This window comes from Mustela lutreola, chromosome 12 (genome assembly GCF_030435805.1).
Source record: "Mustela lutreola isolate mMusLut2 chromosome 12, mMusLut2.pri, whole genome shotgun sequence".
Taxonomy (NCBI): domain Eukaryota; kingdom Metazoa; phylum Chordata; class Mammalia; order Carnivora; family Mustelidae; genus Mustela; species Mustela lutreola.
The window spans coordinates 96,038,327-96,054,111 of NC_081301.1; the positions used below are offsets into that span (position 1 = coordinate 96,038,327).

The 15,785-nt window shown below is 44.7% G+C and overlaps 2 protein-coding genes across 4 annotated transcripts in view; one reads left to right on the forward strand and one right to left on the reverse strand.

Annotated features, from left to right (window-relative positions):
* Positions 1 to 15,785, forward strand: part of CENPP (centromere protein P) — a 228,456-nt gene that overhangs the window by 165,585 nt on the left and 47,086 nt on the right. Inside the window, exon 6 of one of the 2 annotated variants that reach the window (XM_059141097.1) lies at positions 7,939 to 8,046. The exons of the other annotated variant lie outside the window; for it this stretch is intronic. Within the exon in view, the coding sequence (XP_058997080.1) occupies positions 7,939 to 8,046 (108 nt within the window). The remainder of the gene's footprint in view (positions 1 to 7,938; positions 8,047 to 15,785) is intronic. 2 annotated transcript variants of the gene reach the window in all.
* The window catches only part of ECM2 (extracellular matrix protein 2), a 33,296-nt gene that overhangs the window by 11,684 nt on the left and 5,827 nt on the right, over positions 1 to 15,785 (reverse strand). The window contains exons 2-5 of one of the 2 annotated variants that reach the window (XM_059141087.1): positions 6,659 to 6,974; positions 5,000 to 5,188; positions 2,426 to 2,965; positions 395 to 510 (exon numbers count right to left, since the gene is read on the reverse strand). In XM_059141087.1, coding sequence (XP_058997070.1) covers positions 395 to 510; positions 2,426 to 2,965; positions 5,000 to 5,188; positions 6,659 to 6,950 — 1,137 coding nt within the window. In that variant the 5' untranslated portion in view covers positions 6,951 to 6,974. Of the gene's footprint in view, positions 1 to 394; positions 511 to 2,425; positions 3,023 to 4,999; positions 5,189 to 6,658; positions 6,975 to 15,785 lie in introns of both variants that reach the window. The other variant, XM_059141086.1, reaches the window with a different exon arrangement.

The window sequence follows — 15,785 nt, forward strand, 5'->3', positions numbered from 1 at the left end:
GGCACAAAATAACGAAGCACTTTCTGGCCTAAAAATGTTAATAGAGTTTCCAGATAAGCTCTCCTTTATTCCTGGAAATACCTCATGTACTAAGAGACCATATTTCAACATGTTTTCAGCTGCTTGGGGAGAAACTGCTCCATAAGTCCAAAACATTGGTTTCGTCATTTCGCTGTTGTAGGTGCTCTAAGGGTAAAGCCTTGAAAAACCAGCTAGAATCACATAAAACAACAGACTGGAATCAAGGTAGGACCTGAAGAGTTTAGGAATGTCAGAAAGGGAACTTTCTTGACTTAGGAGGAAGCTACTACAGTGAAGCCGCGTTCCTTTCGCTCCCTGCCCTGCCGCCAGCACAGACTGGTCCAAAGCCTCCTCACCCACACTGTGTATTTACCTTGAATGCTTTTGCGCCGATGCCTGGGGAGGTGATGTTGTTTTTGCTCAGATCGAGCCTTTCCAAATTCGGCAGTCCGTTGAAGGCTCCGTGGGGAACGCTGGTGATGGCATTGCCTAGAAAACACAGCAGCTGCGGTTTAGACCCCCATGCATACGTGGGCACATACGTGTGTTCATGAACGGACATAAATAGCAAGGGAGCTCTCGCCGGAGGAGAAAGCAGTGCTCGTATGCTGACAGCATCTGGATAAGCAGCTGCAAGTGCAGAGAACCTCAGCCTGGGGCCAGAACCTCCACTCAAAGGGCTCGCTGTGCTCGTGGCCATCCTGTTTTAGGTGAATCTGCTGTGAAAACAGCTCGAGTGGGGTTCTCTGGACAATTCTGTTAGCATTATGCATTTTATAACAGAGCTTTATGTCTGGAACCTTAAATAAAAACTGATTTTCCCATGGACATGTCCTAGATCCTGAGCCAGAAATCCTGTCCTATCCCTTACCTTTCTGAAATTTCCTTCTCTAAACCAGGAGCACAGGTGGCCTCCAGATCTGGTGTTATGATTGTGTGCTTCAATCTGTACAAGTTCTTATATGCTTTCAATTTATGGGATTTTGTTTTCACATTGGGTTAAGTGCAGTAGCTGATGATTTTAAACCCAGAACGTAAGCTCACCAGAAGCAGTGAGTACTAGAGAAACCATGTGGTGTGACTGACTGCACCACGATGGATGGAGCACGGGTCATTTGTTGTTCATGAGTTTTCTTACGGCAGAGCACCGCTGACATACCAGCTATGGCGGAGGGGACATTGCTGGGTTGTGAGCTGCTGGGCATGAGCGATTTCCCTAGGGGGTTATCTGAGTGTGGTGTCCTAGCACAGACTGGCCATCTTTAACCAAGACATCAGACTTGGTCTATCAAGTGTGTATTTATAAGGTCTTTCATTTATTATTTCTCTGGTAGTTTATTTCTGTGATTGCCCCTGAGACCCATCTGAAACCCCATTCAGATTCTCCCATCCCTGTGTCTTCTGGGCGTCCCGGGGTGTGGGTCTTGTCTTCCAGATGGATGTACACCCAGGGTCCCCACGAGCCAGCCTCACACACACACCTGGTCCTGCCATTCCTCCACTCAGAACCCCTTCAGCAGCCCCATAAAAACACAAGGAGGAGGACTGGACCATTCCATACCCCCAGAATGGCTAAAATGAGGGAAAGACAAGTGACAGGATGCAGAACCATGTCCAGCAGAAAAGCCGCAGCCACCTTTCGGAACTGGGGGGTACTTTCCAATGGAGCTAAACGCATGTTTACTCTGACATTCAGCATTTCCACTCCTGGCTATGCACCTTAAAAAACAGAAAACTAGGTCCACACAAACCTCTGTGTATGGATATTTTTAGAACTGTAATGTATAGTGACCCCAAAGTGGAAGTGACCCAGATGGGCTCACCAGACACCTGTGGTCCATCCACGTGAGCACACCCCACTCGGTGGTGAGTAGAGGGCCAGCTCCTGATGATCACAGCACCCTGGATGGCCCTCCACAGCATCGTGGTAAGCAAAAGAAGCCCGACTAAAAGACTATGCTGTGGGACCCCACTTCGGTAACATACCGTGAACAGCCAAACCCTGAAGGCCCATCACCTCAGCAGAGACCAGGGCTGGTAGGAGGGGCACGAGGGAACATGGCGAGGGGATGGAAGGGTTCTGTATCCTGACTGTGGGCTGCTTATGCAACTGTGCGCATCTGTCAGAGCTCAGAGAACACACTAAAAATAAGTTTTACTGCATGTCAGTTATACCTCAGTAAAGCTGACTTTAGGGAAAAAGTTAGTGGGAAATCATGACTTGGTTTGGAGAAATTTGCTTTATGCCAAAACATGCTATTTCTTCTACAAAGTTTATGTATACGATTGTAGCTTGTGAAGTTAGTCTGTTTGGGATCAACTTATATTATGAAATTAAAGTATGACCTTCACAGGGCAAGGAGAGTTACTTTCACAAAACAGAACAGACGTCCACTTCTCTTACCGAAGAGCTCCAGGCTTGTTATCTCTGGTGCTGTGAGCGGTGGTATCTGTGTGAGGCCGGCGCTGATGCAGCTGATGGTCCTGTAGGACAGGGAGCACCCGCTGGGCAGAGGCGGCCTGCCTCTGGGAGGAGGGGGGACCAGGGGTCTGGAGGGCCCCCTGAACACGTCTCCTCTAAGGGTGCCGTCAAGCTCCTCCTCCTCTCCCTCCTCCTCCTCTTCCTCCTCCTTGTCCCCCTCACCCCCCTCCTCATCTTCCTCGTCCTCCTCTTCCTCCTCCCTTGCTGGATGTCTTTGTGGATGGGCCCGCCTCCCCTCTGCTCGGGGTCTCGCCTCTGCCTCTCCTCCGCTCCGCCCCTCACTGAGAGGTCTCCCCTGCTCTCCAGGTCCAGGGATCTGTTTCTTTTGCTCCCCATCTTCATCTTCTTTACTTCCTTCTTCATCCTCTTCAAACTGAAGTTCCTCTTTTTGCAACACTTGGTCCATTTCCACCCGACGAGGTGGCAGTTGCTTGTGAGGTAAGTTGATAGGTTCTCTTTGTTCTGAAGAATCACCAGAAAATTCACTTCTATCACTTAATGCTGTACCACGGTAGGTTGCTGGCCGTGCAGGGAGGACACAGCAGGGGCGAGGTGTAACGTTAGTAAAAGGAAAAATCACAGTAGAGGTGAGCTTAGTAAACATTATTCCCTCCAGGTATTTGAGTGCAATTTAAATGTGGAATGCATTTTGGAATTTTTGCTTGAGTAGTTTTTAAAGTAGTTTTTATTTCTATCTTATAAGACTTATTTTAAGCAATTTTTGTTTTTTCCCGTGGCCTTAATATTTGTTTTTACTAAAATATCTTGCTACCCGGTAATAAAGAGGGAATAATATTGCCACATGACGCAGGATGGTAAGCAGTCCTATGTGAGGTTGCAATATGATGAGGTATGACCTTTATAATAGATACTGTTCAGTTACTTGGGGCTATTGATAATGTAAGAATCTGCACCATCAAACATCAAAAAGTGAAACATATTTTGCTTGTGGTAGTGAAACTGGCTTTTGTTTGCAGATTTATAATTATTTTTGTCTGATTTTCTGTGAGCCCCATAGGTCCGAAAACATCTTCTGAAATTGAGGATTATAGAAAGTTCTCTCCTTTCTCCCTGCTAGACTCTCTACTTAAATTTTTACTACTTGACCCCTCCGGGGGCTTCCTGGATTCCAATGATGCGGTTTTAAATCAGAGGCGTGCATGGCAGTGCTTCCCGTCATCCCATGGTGATAGGAGCAGAACGGCCAGCAGCGGGCCTTCACCCGTGTGGGTATTTAGCAGAAAGAGTTCTGGAAGAAGTGAGCTCTAGTGATGGCAGATTTCCTGAATCGTTGCCCTGCTTTTATTTAATACTATACCTAAATCACCCAGAAAAGGAACTCAGAAAATGTACTATTTGAAGGAATTACTTGAGATCTCAATCCAGTATATATTATAAAGTCAGTGAGTTATTTTTTCACATCCCTGGCAGAACATGCAAAAGGAAAATAGGAAAAAATTAGGGAAGGGAAGCTAAAGCTATCATATTGAAACATTTAGTCCTTCCTGTATATCCAAGTTTATTTTTCCAAAAAAACCACAACATTTTATTCCAAGTCCTTTGAAAAATGTCTGATAATTTCTGAATCTTGCCTGTGTATTTGCTAACATTTTTTAAAGACATAGTACCTTAGTAAAATAATGGGTAGTTTCAGCCAAAATGCTTACATTCCTAAATATTCTAAAGTTCTTCCTGGTAGGAGGCTGTTCTGGACACCCACCCTGAAACTATCCTGTGTGCATGGAAAACAGTCTTCCTTGATTGTAGACAAGAGAAAGTGTCTCTGTTCCTTCCCATCACATTATTTGCCACATGTGAATCCTTTCAGAAGGCACTGGCTAGGCCTCCCTCTCGAGAGTCAGCTGTCCCTCAGGTATGAGCCCCGTGAGAGCTGGGACGGTGACCATTCAGCAGGCCCCGTGGCATGACCTTCCCGCAGGAAGCAGTGCTCCCAAGACACAGGCACTGCTCCAGGGCCACACGCCTGCATTCCCCCAGATTCCCAGAGTGGTAATGAGTGCAGGTAGGCTGGGGCATTGGGCTTTCTTCTCTGGATGCAGACTCCGTCTGCCTTTGTTCATCAGAAGTTCCTTGTCTGTCTTCCTGGTCTTAACTGTGCCCACACTAAGTTGCCTTAAGGGAGCTACTCCGCCTAAGGAGCTAAGCAGAGCTCTTCCCTCGCATGACACTTGGGGACTGTTGGCTCTGCAGATCCTGCCACTCATTCTCTAAAGCGAGCGTCAGTGCACAATGTGGTCTGGTCCAAGTTTACTCATTCTGGTAGAGCTGCAGCTATGAAGCCAAGATAATTTTTTTCTGCCTCCTACCATCCATTTTCCCGAATAACTTCTATGTTTATCATCACTGTGCAAGTATTTTAAGTACCTTGATAACTAGTTTACCATAATTTAAAACTTAAGTTAGTAACAAAATAAGCAGTGGAAGTTGAAGACTAAGTCACATGTGATATACTGCGTTTTGGCGAGATACTTATACCAGCGTCAGAGCAGACTGGGCAGCACTCTCCTTCGGGGGTAACTGTTTGGGGGCATATCGGAGGGCGGCACACAGTTTCATCACAAAGCACTCTTCCATTCAAGCAGAGGCAGGTAGTGCACGGCTCAGGAGACCACACAGCTCGGTTGTACATGGTCATCCCATTGACCAGACAGTGACCCTGCCTTCCTAGAAAAGAAGCAGGAGCACCGTCAATTCCTTGTGTGGTCACCAGCACCTGTGAAGGACGGTGAGCACAGCGTGAAGCCGAACTGACAGAGTCACACTAGAGTGGCATTCTGTGTGCATTCACACGCGGGGTAGATAGACCCCAGAGATGTGACCCCAGAGCAGCTTCCACATGCTCTGCTCTCAGCCTCTGAGACTGACCTCCTGGTAACTTGACTCTGAGCTGCACCTCCAGTACTCTATCTGTCGTTGTATAACAACGAACCCCAAGTCTCAGTGATGGCTTCTCTGTGCCACATGTCCAACATGGGCACACAGGGGCTGTGCTCCTGACAGTCTCAGAGACAATCAGCGGGCTTCTGCATCTCCAGGCAGGCTACCCTGAAGACCAAACCAGAGGGACAGAGGTTGCTAATCCCCCACAAGCCCTAGAAGTGTCTCATTACATTGAGCAAAGCAGATGATAGGCCATATCTAAATTCAGAAGAAACACAGCAGTGTGGGTCCGTTGGATGCCAGAGGACAGAGAGCAGGAAGGGCAGCAGTGATGAGCCCATGTCTCAGATGGGGAAGTGCAGATGGGGAAGTGCCAGACATTGCAGCTGACCCTTTCTTTAGAGTTCCTGTGTTACTGAACACTAGCTCACACGTCATCAGTGCCATACTTGTGAAGTGTTTCTGAAGTATTTCCATTTCTCTACGTGCAGGGTCACAGACATATGGGTCAGTGTGTCCACCACGGCGGCCATCACACAGCCTGCTTGGATTGGAATGTCAGAGGACAAGCTCTCCATCTGACCTAGTGTCATTTGTGATGCCTGTCCTTTGATGAGCCACTGTCCCCACGCTCCACCCTGAGATGGGCTCTCACATTCGCTCCCTCCGTACCTCCCTCCCCTCACCACCCAGCCCTACCCAGTAGTTTCTCTACGTAAACTAAATTCAGTGGCTTACTGCCACTTTTGGTTGAAAAGAATTTGGTTGAAAATAGTTAATAGCCATGTGTTCAAGGAATCATCTGAATAATTTTTCTATATCCCAGATGATCTGTCATTATAAATGAAAAAGATTATAACCTTATATGTAAATTTTCTATATTATGAATCCAGTTATTTGAAATACATGGCATAGGAAACAGACTAGAAATTAATAAACTAAAATAGCAACTATGGTTTTATAAATATAGTTGTGGGATAGCTAATTATTTTTTTATTTTCCAGTAGTTTTGTATTATAATTACATTCTGTAAAGGAAATTTTAAATTATTTCAAAACTTGTGGACTAAACCAAGAGATATAATAGAATATTGGATATTATAGTAACTTGAAAAAATATACTTAATACATATAAACTTGAAAATATAACTTTTAGTATGATATATTAATATATATGATAACTTGAAAAAATGTTTTTGGAAAATTCTCTTCCTGGAGGTTCTTTTTCTCTCCCCCTCTCTCACTGGTTTCTTACCTGGCAACACATTATAACTGGATTCTACTCCAAGAAAACTTGGAAAGGAGTCAGAGTCAGACTTCTCCTCTGTGCTGTAATCCAAGGTCAGCACAGGCACTGTTGCTGCTGGTGTGACCATGACCTGCTGGATCCCCAGCTGCCCACCAGACCTGTGGGCGGGCGAGGAGCTTTTCTTCAGTCTCCTGTAATATGCCTTCCTCCGCTGCTTCCTGGGGGTTTCTTCATTTCGTCCACAATCAGTTTGAAAAATGATAAGCAGAAGGAAACAAAGCAAACCTGCAAATTTCATACTTGCTTTTTCACCATCCAGTTTCTAAAATGAGAGGGAAACAGGATTTTGGATTTAGTGGTGCCTAATTTTTACCTTTGTGAAAATCAGTGTGTTGTTGCTGCTATGCCTCAGCAGCATCGTGGGGAAATGACGCACATAATCTGTGGGCCACATGCTGTTGTGTTCCTATCAAGTCAGAATGTAGAATTCTTCTATCAGGATCAAAGAACTTTGAATATCTTTACCTCTGGAACAGGCACAAGCCAACTTTTTCTATGAAAAACTGGACACTAAATATTCTGTTCTAGGCTTTACAGCTCACACACTGTCATGGCTACTCCACTTGACCCCTATAGCATGAGGTAGACCATGTGCACAAACGGGTGTGCCGATACAGTTCACTGGACTCGGCCTCCGAGCCGTTGTTTGCTAAGCCCTCTTTAGACCACTGTGCTGTGTCCTGAGGTTACCCGGGGTCGCTCTACCTTTGTGCCAGGTCATCCTCTGACTTGGGCCGCCCACGGCCCTGTCCTCTGCTCTGCTATTTGGTTCTTCTATCCTCTGGCTTTATAACTGTCCTTGTTGGGAGGAGGGGGCAAAGCTGCACTGATAAAAATAACAGCAAACTCACATTGGTTGCAAAGACGTAGGAGTAACTCTTAACTAGCTCGCCCCAAGAGTGCAGGACCCTGCATGTTGTAAAAGTGAAAAAGGTATTGTAGGAATGAATACTCATATTCCTGGTTATAGACTACATGTGGTTGTGGCATTGTGGTCAGACGTGTTGGTCCAGGCGCTACAAAGTCAGGTAGCACAGAAAGTAAAGAAAAACCCTCCACCGCGTGATTAATTGTAGGACTTGGCTGAAGGATTTACCTAGCCACACACTTTGGCCAGTGGTTAGTTCTGTGAGGAAGGTCTGTGTGGCATTCATTGCCCCCTAAGCTGAGAACCTGTGTCTCCCCCTTCGCCCCTGCTGGGCATCTCTCCTCTGTTCTTCACCCAGGTTGCCTTGCTGTCAGTACCCAAGATGGAGCCAGGGTTTGTGGAGGAGAATCTGAAACCTCAGGGAGGCCAAGGACCCAGGATCATGGGCAAAATGGCAGCTTGCTTGGTGAGGAGATTTACCCCACTCCTCCTACCTGCCTTGGTCACCTCTGTCAGTCAGAACAAAACTGATACATTTTAGAAAGCATCACCCTAGCAGGAATGGTAAAGGTTTAAGGTGATGCTATGTACAGAGATTAAAATTCCAAGCTACAAAAGGAAGGATTTTGAAAGGTCAAAGGGCCAAAAACATGGCCATAGACCCTGAACCTGGCAATCTTGCTGGGATCTTGAGAAATAGACAAGAGACCCTGTAAGCTTTGGGTTCAGCCTTTCTTTCTGCATCAAATAAAGTGCTCTACTGACTTCAGACGCTGATATATTACAAGTCTGCTTCAAAATCTTTGGGCTGGTAGGAGCCCCAAAGGGCATCTGAGACGAGGCCCTCCTGGTGCCACAGTGCCTAGTGCCTAGTGCCTCAGTGTGTAGGCACTGGAGTTGATCGGTGCCAGTCTAGCCAAATACTGTGACTTCTGTCAGCACAAACATACCATGGCTGTAGCAAGCACAGGGTTGCCACCATAGGTCTTTGCTTAAGTATAGATGTCACAGACCTGTGTTTTACATTCTTCCATATGTGCATCACCAGAGGTGAGCACTCTTTGTGGGGTTGCCGTCCCTGTGTGGCTGACATTCCTTCCAGTTATACAGTTAGTGACCAGCGTGGCTCCGAGAAGCAGCGACACCTGGAGAAGCTGGAAGTTAGTTCATGGTCACTTCATAGAGAACCTGTCAGCCATCATAGCAGTTTTGTGACAAAACTCAAATCTGACTTCTGCTCCTAGCCAAAATGGAGTAACAGGAGACCCCACCTGATCTAACTTAAAATTAGGACAAAAACATGAAGCTGCATTTTTTAAACCTTAGGTGTGAAATAGCACAGGACATTGATTCCTTGGGCAGGGGTTTGGGCGTGGGTCCAAGGTGAGCCCTAAGACTGATCTCACACACAGCCTGAGGCAGTTCTTTTCCATGCTGCAACTCCGGGAGGGGATCCTGCCAGAGCCCTGGTTCCCTGAGTTGAAAATCCCTTGGGATTCCAGGGAGGTGAGAATTTGCAGAGCATAGAGAAGGAGAGCTGCCCTGGAGAAGCCTTCCAGAAACCTCAGGTCTTCGGCTGAGTCCTGATTATTAGCATGTCTGTGTGAGTGAACTTCTTGACACTGCAGGAAGAACTACTGGAAGAACTACTGTAAAGGACAAAAGGGAAAGTCCCTGAGTTTATAAAAGGCTGGCCAGAGTCCGGGTGCCTGCCAATCAGATGGGGAAACCTGCACTTCGCAGGGCATCATGCAGAGCGTTCAAAAGGGCCCTGGCACAGCAAGGGAAACAGCCCTCCCTTCCCCAGACTAATGGCTGCTCTGGTCCTTTTTAACAAAACTGAACAGCAAGCATCTCTGAAGGAGCAAACCATGTGCCATCGTGTGACCATGTTCCAGAGCACCTAGCAGGCGGTTGGGAGTCTGGTGAAAACATAGCAGGCACACAGAAGTGCAGAAGGAGTCCGTAAAGATTGTGTTCATATACTAACAGTGTACTTTGGGGTGTAGAATTAAAATGTATGAGAAGAGAAGCATAAAGGAGGAAGGAGAAAATGTGTGTACATACTGTTGTAAGGTTCTTTGCTATGAAGTGGAATAGCATCACTCGAAGACCAGATTTAGTCAGTTGAAGATACATGCCTGAAGCCCTCAGATAACCACTAAGCAAAAAAAGTTACAGCAAATAAGGCAATAAAAGAGATCGAATGGAATAATAAAAATAATCCAAAACATATGTATATAAATCTCATTAAGTGTAAATTGGTTAAATGCCACAGTGAAAAAGCAGAGATTGCCACGTTAGATTTTTTAAATTTATTTACTTATTTGACAGAGAGCACAAGCAGGGGGAGTGGCAGACAGGATGAGGGAGAAGCAGGCTTCCCAGCGAGCAGGGATCATGACCTGGGCTGAAGGCAGGTACTTAGCCAACTGAGCCACCCAGGCACCCCCAGATTAGATATTTTAAAAAGCACAACCCAACTATTTGCTGCCTGTGAGAAACTCATGGTAAATATAAAGATGCAAATGGGTTAAAATTAAAAGGATGGGAAATTTTGTATCATGGTAACACTAAACGAAAGAAAAGCAGAGTGTCTATATTAACATAAGATGAAATAGATAAGATAGAGAAGCGTATCGCCAAGCATGAAGAGAGCCGCTGTGTAATGGTGCAGGGGTCTGCTCTTCACGAAGACAAAATAATCTCAAACCTTTACACACTGACTAATACAGCTTCCAAACAGCATAAAGGAACAAATGGAACTGCAAGAATAAACCTACAGTCATCATCTCCAATTTCTGCTCTCTCGTCTCAGGTACTGATTTTAGAAATAGATTGTAGCTTAAAACACTGAGATGGGATGCCTGAGTGGCTCAGTCGGTTGGGCAGCCGACTTGTGATTTCAACTGAGGTCATGATCTCAGGGTTGTGAGATCAAGCCCCATGTCATGCTCCATGCTGAGACAGAGTCTGCTTGAGATTCTCTCTCTCTCTCCATCTGCCTGTCCCTCCTGCTTGCACTCTCTCTGTCTCTCTCTAAAAAAGCCAAAAACAGGAATAATGAGATACCACTACACATCTCTTAGAATGGCCAAAATCAAAAACACTGACAACAAACACCAAATGCCAAGAAGGATATGGAGCAGCAGAGCTCACATTCATGGCTGGAGGGAATGCAGACTGGCTCACAGCCACTTTGGAAGATAGCATGGCAGTTTCTTAGAAACCAAACACACTGTTACCATGTAACCCAGTGATCATGCTCCTTAATATTTACCCAAGGGAGTTGAAAACACACAAAGTCCTGCACACTGATGTTTACAGCAAACTTGGAAGCAACCAAGATGTTCAGTAGGTGGATGGATAAGCAATGGTCTGTCCATGGAAGGGAATACTACTCAGCACTAAAAAGAAATGGGCTACTAGGCCATGAAAAGACATGGAAGAAATAAATGCTCATCACTAAATGAAAGAAGCCAGCCTGAAAAGGCTAATACTCTAATATTCCAACTCTCACATTCTGGAAAAGGCAACACTGTGGAGACAGTAAAAAGATTAGTTGCTGCCAGGGATTGGTCCTGGGTGGTGGAGGTGGGGTGGGTGTAGTGAGTAGATAGGGCTCAGGGGATTTTTAGGGCAGTGACAATACTGTGCTTAATCCTGTAATGATGGATCCCTATCATTTCACATGCCCAAATCCATAGAGTATATACCACCAAGAGTGAACCGTAGTGTGAATTACGGACTTGGTGATAGTGACGTGTCAATGTAGTTTTGTCAGTTGTAACTTACTGTGAACCTAAACCTGATAATTGTCATGTATAACTTACCACTAACACTGTGCTTAATTTTGAAATACAATGTTTTCCCCTTAAGTTTGGGAACAATGAAAGGATGTCTGGCCTTACCACTTCGAGTCAACATTTTATTGGATGTTCTAGTCAGTATGGTAATGTAAGACCAAGAAACAAAATGCATCCAGACTGGAATAGAAATTGATGTATATAAAATCCATATACAAAAATCAAGATTTCTATATACTAACAGCAATAAAAAAGTTGAGTTAAAAATGCGACACTGCTTATAAAGGCATAAAAATAGTGGAATATTTAAAGATACTTCTGACTAAAGAGGCACAAGATTATGTCCCTGAAAACTGTGAAGTATTGCTGAGGTGAATGGAAAAAGAACTATGTAGGGGATATGTACAGTGGGTATAGGTCAGATGACTCAGGTTTAAATTCTCAGTTTTGTAAAGTTAACCTATAGATTTGTCACAAAGCTGGTCAAAATTCCAGCAGGAGTTTGCATTTTCTACAAATGGAATCATGTCTATATCCTTTCACATAAGACTTCTTTATTCAACATAATTATTTTGAGATTTACCCACTGTTATTGCTATGTATCCAGACAGTGGTATTCCACTGTCTGGATATATCACAATCGGTTTATCCACTAACATGCTGCTAGACATTTGGACGGCTCCCGTTTTTTGTCTAGCACAAAGCAAGCTGCCGTGAACACACACACGTGTCTATGTGCGGACATGCGTCTTCAGTTCTCTTGGGCGACCAGCAACAGAATGGCTGGGTAAATGGTAGGTGGACACTGAGCTTCTGCAGAAACTGCCAGACCACTTTCCAGAAGTGTTTGTGTGGTTTTGCACTACCAACAACATTGTCCGAGAACTCTAGTCACTCCCACACTTGTCAGCACTTGCCATGGCCCATCTTTATAATTTCAGCCACGCCAGTTGATGTGTACTGCTAGCTCACGGAGGTTTTCGTCTGCGTTTCCCTAATGACTCATGATTTTGAACTCATCTCACTGTTTATTTGCCATTTCTGTATCATCTTAGGTGATGTGTGTTCAAAACTTTGGGCTGCTAAAAACTGTGTTTTCTTTTCATGATTGAATTTAAGACCTCTTTATTCTTGATACAAGTCCTTTCTTGACTATATTACTTCTCAGACATTTTTCCCAGTATGTGGCATTTTTCTCTTGTTAACAGTGTCTTCTGAAGAGAAAAAGCTTTCAATTTTGATGAAGTCCAGTTGAAAGAAAAATTATTTCTATTGCTATACTTAAGTAGTCTTTGTTCATTCCAAGGTCACCAGAATTTTTTCCCTTTGTTTTCTTCTACAAGTTTTACATTTTCTGCTCTTATAGTTATCTACGATCGATTTTCTGTGTTGTACATGACTACACACTTATTCCAGTTCCGTGTGCTAAAAAGATCACCCTTCCTACATTAGATCGCTCTGGTACCACTGCTGAAAACCAGCTGCCCATGCGGGTTTGGTCTCCTTCTGAAGCCTCTATTCTGTCCCACTGATAACTCGTCCGTCTCAACACCAGCACCACACTGTCCTTACTCCCCCACCTTTTTAGTAAGTGTTGACATCGGTAGTGCTAGTCCTCCAGACTTGTTCCTCTCTCTTCCAAAGTTGCTTTGGCTATTCCAGGCTCTTTACATTTCCATAGAAATTTTAGAATCACCATTAAAAAAAAAAAGCCTGCTGGAATTTTGACCAGCTTCGTGACAAATCTATAGATTAACTTTACAGAGCTGAGAATTTAAACCTGAGTCATCTGACCTATACCCACATATCTCCTACATAGTTCTTTTCTCATTCCTCAGCAATACTTCATAGTTTTCAGGGACACAATCTTGTATGTCTTTTGTCAGAAGTATCAGTGGTTGCCTCAAGGCAGGGACGGGGTTTGGGAAGTCTGGCATGTGTAGATTATCAAAGGTCATGGGGGAGCTTTGGGGGATGATGGGTGTATTCATTTTTCTGAGTTATGGTTATGGTTTTACAGGCACACTAAATAAGAACTCGTTAATTTTCAACTGTCCTCACCACTATATTTGGGTTGGGTCAGGGTAAGACGGTGGCTGTTTAGAACCACACATCTAAGTCACATCATGAACAGAACCTCACTGGTGTGAAACTCTGAGCAGTGTTGTATGGTCTCACACCTTCCTCAGAGGTAGAGTCCTCTCATGGGGGACTTCAGGGAGCAGGCTCTGGGGTTGACAGCTTAGATCAGTGGTCAGGAAATTGGAGGCTGGAGGCCAAATGGAGTCACTTGCTGCTTATTTTGAAATACAGCCTATAAGCTAAAGGGCTTTTATGCTTTTAAATGGTTTTAAGATTTAAAAGAAGAATTCATGACAGATCATATGAACTTAAAACTTCAGTACTCATACATAACGTTTTCGTGGAGCAGCCACTCTCATTTGTCTGTGTACTACTTTTGGTGACTTTTCCCCTAAAAGGCGTGGTTGGGTGGTTTCAACAGATGTTAACATACGGCCTGCAAAAGCTAAATACTTTGCAGGCCAAGTTTGCCAGCCCACCACTGAAAGCCATGCTTCTCAGCCAGGGACAGTTTCCCCCCCCAGGGACTTAGTGGTGTCTGGACTTCTCACCAGTCACCATTGGGAGGGGTGCTCCCGACTCCCCATGTGTGTGGGGTCCTGGGTGCTGCTGGATATCTTAAAGAGCGCAGGACCACCCACCGAGACAAGGGACTGGCAGGCCCACCATGTCAGAACTGTCTAGATAGAAAAGCCCTGGTTGGTTTGTTTGTTTGTTTGTTTGTTTATTTATTTATTTTTAAAGATTTTATTTGAGGGCGCCTGGCTGGCTCAGTGGGTTAAGCTGCTGCCTTTGGCTTGGGTCATGATCTCGGGGTCCTGGGATCGAGTCCCACATCGGGTTCTCCGCTCAGCAGGGAGCCTGCTTCCCTCTCTCTCTCTGCCTGCCTCTCTGCCTCCTTGTGATCTCTGCCTGTCAAATAAATTAATTAATTAATTTTTAAAAAAAATTTTAATTGAGAGCGAGAGAGCGAATACAGACCAAGACAGAGAGCTGTGGGGAGGAGCAGAGGGAGAAGGAGAAGCAATTTCCACACTGAGTGCAGAGCCTATGTGGGCCTCGATCTCACAACCCTGAGATCATGACCTGAGCTGAAATCAAGGATCGGCTGCTCAACTGACTGAGCCACCCAGGCACTCCAAAAGAATCCCTGGTTTAGAGGAGCAGGTACAGAGGTTTTTAATAACAAAGTCACATACTGCTTATGGCAAAATCTAATGAATTATACCTAGGTGGGGTCTTTTAGTGATAACTTTTGAACAAACCATTTCTATACACTGGTCTCTTTCCCAAGGTTTTCTCTTAACTCTTAGATGCTGTTTTCTTTTGCTCTGTTTCCATGTCTCATATGCTCCTGTGGCCAGAACTGAGTGTTCCTTAATGGATGATCCTGCTTCCAGATTGTATTCTGTTGTGCTCAAATGAAGCTTTGTTTCTTAGCAACCTTGGTCATTTATAATGGTGCTTCACTGTGAACCGCTCAGACTTGGAGTGAGCCCTTCAAGTCTCCTCCTTCCCGATACTGGTAGACTTTATCTTTGATGCTCAGGAAGGTCCATCAGCAAGGTCTTCCTTAGGGTGGGCTCTAGTTCATTGTCCAGAAGAAAGCCCAGAAGAGATTTAAAGATACAGGTAGTGGGGGCACCTGGCTAAGTTCATTCAGAAAAATATACGACTCTTGATCTCAGGGTCATGAGTTCAAACCCCATGTTGGGGCAGAGATTACTTAAATAAGTAAACTTAAAAATAAATTAAAAATAAAGGTAGAAGCCATGTTCATACATGCCTTCTCTCTCCAGAGTTTTCTAATCTTTTTTATCAGTGGTTCTTTTTTTTTTTTTTTAAAGATTTTATTTATTTATTTGACAGACAGAGATCACAAGTAGGCAGAGAGGCAGGCAGAGAGAGAGAGAGAGGGGGAAGCAGGCTTCCTGCGGAGCAGAGAGCCCAATGCGGGGCTCGATCCCAGGACCCTGAGATCATTACCCGAGCCAAAGGCAGCAGCCCAAACCACTGAGCCACCCAGGCGCCCCTTTATCAGTGGTTCTTAAGGTGTTTAAATTTGTAAAAGTAGTATATATGTTTTAAAAACTCAAAATGATGCATAGGTTTATAAGGCAGAAAAGGTAAGTTGCCTTAACCATAACTCATAGTTTGGTGCACGGATAGGCACACTTTTTCTTCAAGGTTCAAAAGGTAAATATTTTAGGCTTTGAGGTCTAACAGTCTCTGTTGAAACTACTCACTTCGCTGTTACAGCCCAAAGTAGCTCCCAGTGGTAGTAAGTAAACAGATGCACATAACTATGTTCCAGTGG